The sequence below is a fragment of the Babylonia areolata genome, chromosome 20 (genome assembly GCF_041734735.1).
Source record: "Babylonia areolata isolate BAREFJ2019XMU chromosome 20, ASM4173473v1, whole genome shotgun sequence".
Classification (NCBI taxonomy): Eukaryota; Metazoa; Mollusca; class Gastropoda; order Neogastropoda; family Buccinidae; genus Babylonia; species Babylonia areolata.
In genome coordinates, this window is record NC_134895.1 from 17,398,525 (window position 1) to 17,403,524 (window position 5,000).

The 5,000-nt window shown below is 51.7% G+C and overlaps 1 protein-coding gene across 2 annotated transcripts in view; it reads right to left on the bottom strand.

Moving 5' to 3' along the window:
* The window catches only part of LOC143295268 (excitatory amino acid transporter 3-like), a 44,907-nt gene that overhangs the window by 8,401 nt on the left and 31,506 nt on the right, over positions 1–5,000 (bottom strand). For both annotated transcript variants that reach the window (XM_076606858.1, XM_076606859.1), the window contains exons 6-8: positions 4,817–5,000; positions 4,080–4,313; positions 456–650 (exon numbers count right to left, since the gene is read on the bottom strand). In XM_076606858.1, the coding sequence (XP_076462973.1) occupies positions 456–650; positions 4,080–4,313; positions 4,817–5,000 (613 nt within the window). The remainder of the gene's footprint in view (positions 1–455; positions 651–4,079; positions 4,314–4,816) is intronic.

Below are 5,000 nucleotides of genomic sequence, written 5' to 3' on the forward strand. Positions count from 1 at the left end.
GACGCCAATGGAAGATGCCGTTGGCCTGTGGAGCAATAAAGATGGAGGCTACAGTAGCACCTTCATCCCAAACCCCCACCCTACACGCACAGAACACCCCTACCCCTACCCCCCCCCCCCTACACCCCCTACACTCCCACCCCACAAACCAAAAACACACGCACACAAATCTTTGTAACCTGTAGTACCAACCTGACGACGAAGACGTCAGCGAGGCCGATGGAGATGTCACTGACCTGTGCAATGAAGATGAAGACTACACCACCCCAACTCTCGCCCCCCTCCTCCCTCGCCCTCTACACCCCACACACAATACTTTCCACTCCAACCCCCACCCTAAAGAAACAATGATCACACACACACACACACACACACACACACACACACACACACACACACACACACACACACACACACAAACCTACGCACCTAGTCCCTGTCCCTGCCCCACCCACCTGACGATGATGACGTCAGCGACGCCGAGGCTGATGCCGTTGACCTGGGCGATGAAGATGGAGGCCACCGCCTCGTAGAGTGCCGTGCCGTCCATGTTGATGGTGGCTCCGATGGGCGCCACGAAGCGAACGATGCGCTCGTTCACCTTGTTCTTCTGCACCAGGCACTCCATCGTCACGGGCAGCGTGGCCGAGCTGAGGGAACAGAGAGAGGTATGATGGTGGTGGTGGTGGTGGTGATGATGATGATGAGGAGGAGGAGAAGGAGGATGGTAAGAATGGTGATTATGATGGTGGTGAGGAGGAGGATGGTGAGAAGGAGGAGGATGGTGAGGAGGGGGAGGAGAAGGAGGAGGATGGTGAAGAGGAGGAGGAGGATGGTAAGGAGGGGGAGGAGGAGGATGGTGAAGAGGAGGAGGTGGAGACACTGCATCGTCACCGGCAGCGTGACCGTGCTGAGGGAACAGAGAGAGGTATGATGGTGGTGGTGGTGGTGGTGGTGAGGAGGAGGAGGAGAAGGAGGAGGGGGAGGGAGGGAGAGGGGGAGGAGGAGGATGGTGAGAAGGAGGATGGTGAGGAGGAGGAAGATGGTAAGGAGGGGGAGGGGGAGGAGGAGGAGGATGGTGAGAAGGAGTAGGTTGGTGAGAGGGAGAAGGAGGAGAATGGTGAGGAGGAGGAGGATGGTGAGAAGGAGGAGGATGGTGAGGAGGAGAAGGATGGTGAAGAGGAGGAGGATGGTGAGAAGGAGTAGGTTGGTGAAGAGGAGGAGGATGGTGAAGAGGAGGAGGATGGTGAGAAGGAGGAGGATGGTGAGAAGGAGGAGGATGGTGAGAAGGGGGAGGATGGTGAGAAGGAGGAGGATGGTGAGGAGGAGGAGGATGGTGAGAAGGAGGAGGATGGTGAAGAGGAGGAGGATGGTGAGAAGGAGGAGGATGGTGAGAAGGGGGAGGATGGTGAGAAGGAGGAGGATGGTGAGGAGGAGGATGGTGGAGGATGGTGAAGAGAGGAGGATGGTGAGAAGGAGGAGGATGGTGAGAAGGAGGAGGATGGTGAGAAGGAGGAGGATGGTGAGAAGGGGGAGGCTGGTGGAGGATGGTGAGAAGGAGGAGGATGGTGGAGGATGGTGAGAAGGAGGAGGATGGTGAGAAGGAGGAGGATGGTGAGAAGGGGGAGGATGGTGGAGGATGGTGAGAAGGAGGAGGATGGTGAGAAGGTGGAGGATGGTGAGAAGGAGGAGGATGGTGAGAAGGGGGAGGATGGTGAGAAGGAGGAGGATGGTGAGAAGGAGGAGGATGGTGAGAAGGAGGAGGATGGTGAGAAGGAGGAGGATGGTGAGAAGGAGGAGGATGGTGAGAAGGAGGAGGATGGTGAAGAGGAGGAGGATGGTGAGAAGGAGGAGGATGGTGAGAAGGGGGAGGATGGTGAGAAGGAGGAGGATGGTGAGGAGGAGGAGGATGGTGAGAAGGAGGAGGATGGTGAAGAGGAGGAGGATGGTGAAGAGGAGGAGGATGGTGAGAAGGGGGAGGATGGTGAAGAGGAGGAGGATGGTGAAGAGGAGGAGGACCGTTAGGAGGAGGAAGATGGTAAAGAGGAGGAGGAGGATGAGAAGAAGGAGGATGGTGAGGAGGAGGAAGATGGTGAAGAGGAGGAGGAGGATGAGAAGGAGGAGGATGGTGAGAAGGATGGTGAAAGTGACGCCTCCGTGAGAAACTGAAACTGAGTTGGTTTTAGTGAAGACTGTCTTGTCCAACTTATATCCCCACTCTCTCGGCCAAGACAACTGTTGTCGCGACTACCTGGGCTAGGATTTTGATTATAGTGGAGAGTGCCTTGCCCAGGCGTCTGCTGTCCCGACCATCTGGGCTAGGATCTGATTCTAGCGGAGAGTGTCATCCCCACTCTCTCGGCCAAGAGGGTTTTAGTACAGTCGGCGTTGGGATGGTTCCCAAAACGCATGCTTAGCCCCTGAGGTTCCATCACTAGGAGCCAGTGCAATCTTGCCTCCTTGTTTCAGAGTCATAGTCCTTCACACAGAGATTAAAGCTGTAAATGTATTCCCGTTGCAGTGGAGAAACCATTGATCATACAGCTCTCATTTCACTTTGCCTGTGGCTTAATTGTGAGCTTATGTCAATCTACGATAAAAGCCGAGCAGTTGAACTAACGCACGTACTGAGGAAGTTGGTGTGAAAACATCGAAAAATACAAGAAAGTTCAACTTGAGATTCAGAGTTTGGACATTTCTTCTATAGTATATCTTCTATATCCATGTACTCTCAAACTTGGAGGCAAAATTGCACTGGCTCTTAGTGCTGCAGCCTTTGAGACTTGTTGGCCGTCTGTCCTAAAACCCACTTGGCCGAAAGAATGGGGATGAAACTTGGGCAAGACACTGTTCACAATGGTCAAATTCCATCCCAGATATTTGGGACAGCAGTTGCCTCCTCTTTTGTTCTGATGGTCATAGTCGGACAGGACTGACTATCATACACATATCTAGGTATCCAGAATCAGCGGACCAGTGCCAACGAAAACATTCATGCCCCTGACAGTCAGATAAATCAGTCGACGGGCGCAATAGCCGAATGGTTAAAGCGTTGGACTTTCAATCTGAGGATCCCGGGTTCGAATCTCGGTGACGGCGCCTGGTGGGTATAGGGTGGAGATTTTTCCGATCTCCCAGGTCAACATATGTGCAGACCTGCTAGTGCCTGAACCCTCTTCGTGTGTATATGCAAGCAGAACATCAAATACGCAACTTTAAAGATCCTGTAATCCATGACAGCGTTCGGTGGGTTATGGAAACAAGAACATCCCCAGCATGCACACCCCCGAAAGCGGAGTATGGCTGCCTACATGGCGGGGTAAAAACGGTCAAACACGTAAAGGCCCACTCGTGTACATACGAGTGAACATGGGAGTTGCAGCCCACGAACGCAGAAGAAGAAGAAAGATAAATCAGAAAACCGACGTCCAAACTTATGTGTGTGTGTGTGTGTGGGAGGGAGAGAGAGAGAGAGAGAGAGAGAGAGAGAGAGAGAGAGAGAGAGAGAGAGAGAGAGGCCACACGGGCATTTGACCATTCTTAGCGTTTTACGGCCATTGGAACAATGAGTTCGTATCCGCCATGTCTAGGACACGGCGTCATAGGTAGGCGGGGCCCAGTCCTCCCTTTCCGTCGTTTTAATAGCAAACCGAAGTGTGTGTGTGTGTGTGTGTGTGTGTGTGTGTGTGTGTGTGTGTGTGTGTGTGTACACCCGCGCATGTGTAATTATGCATGTATGTATGTATGTGTGAGCGTATGAGTGTGTTTGCGCATGCACGCCCGCGCATGTGTGATTATGCATGTATATATGTGTGTGTAAGCGTGTGTGTGTGTTTATGTGTGTATGCGTGTGTGTGTGCGTGTGTGTGTGTGTGCGTTCATGCATGTGTGCATGTTGTGTGTGTATGTGTTTGCGCGCGCGCGCTCGTGCGTACGTGCGTATGTGCGTGCGCGTGTGTGTGTAGTATTTACGCATGTGTGAATATGTGCGTGTACATGTGTGTGTGTGTGTGTATGCCTAAGCGTCTGTGCCTGTAACTCTAGTAGTACTGGTGTTGCTGCCTAAGGTCCTCTCTCACCTGGAGGCGGTGCCCCAGGCGGTGCAGATGGCCTTGAGCATGTTGAGGGCGAAGACCCCGGGGTTCTTCCGGGTGGCCAGGAAGTAGAGGAGCGGCAGCACCAGGAAGGCGTGGATGGCCAGCCCCGCCAGCACGGTCAGCATGTACATGCCCAGACGGGCCGCGATAGCAACCACGTCGTCCGTCTCCACGAACTGGGAGGCGATGAGGAAGATAATACCGATAGGGGAATACCTGTATACACACACACACACACACACACACACACACACACACACACACACACACACACACACATATATATATATATATATATATATATATATATATATATATATATATATATATATATATATATATATATATTATATCGGGTGTCCCCCCAAAACAAGTGAACCGCTTTTTGACAAGTATTTTCTCAGTGATTGAGAAACAGAATTCATTGGAAAATTTTCACACAGTAACCTTAGGGTATCATCAACAAGTCTGCAAAATATCTAACAGTTCGGACGCAAATTATGCGAGTATTGTCAAATTCAAAACAGCATGTCAAAAAATCCAATATCAGAGCTGTGCAATGTGACCATCATGTTCATGCCAGCTGCCATATATATATATATATATATATATATATATATATATATATATATATACGCGTCAGTGTCAGTGTCAAGTGTGCAAGAGTCAAGTGTCAACAAGTGTCAGAGAGAGAGAGAGAGAGACCCCCTTTATCATACCAGATGACCAGCTTGACAAGCACCATGGTGGCGTCGTTCAGGGCCTCGAAGAAGTCCATGAGGGGCTTGCCCCGCTCCTGCAGGTGGTTGATCACACAGCCCAGAGCCACCGAGAACACCACCAGACCCAGCACGTTCATCCCGGAACCGTCGGTCAGCTTCGGCGCGTCGATTAGTCGGAACT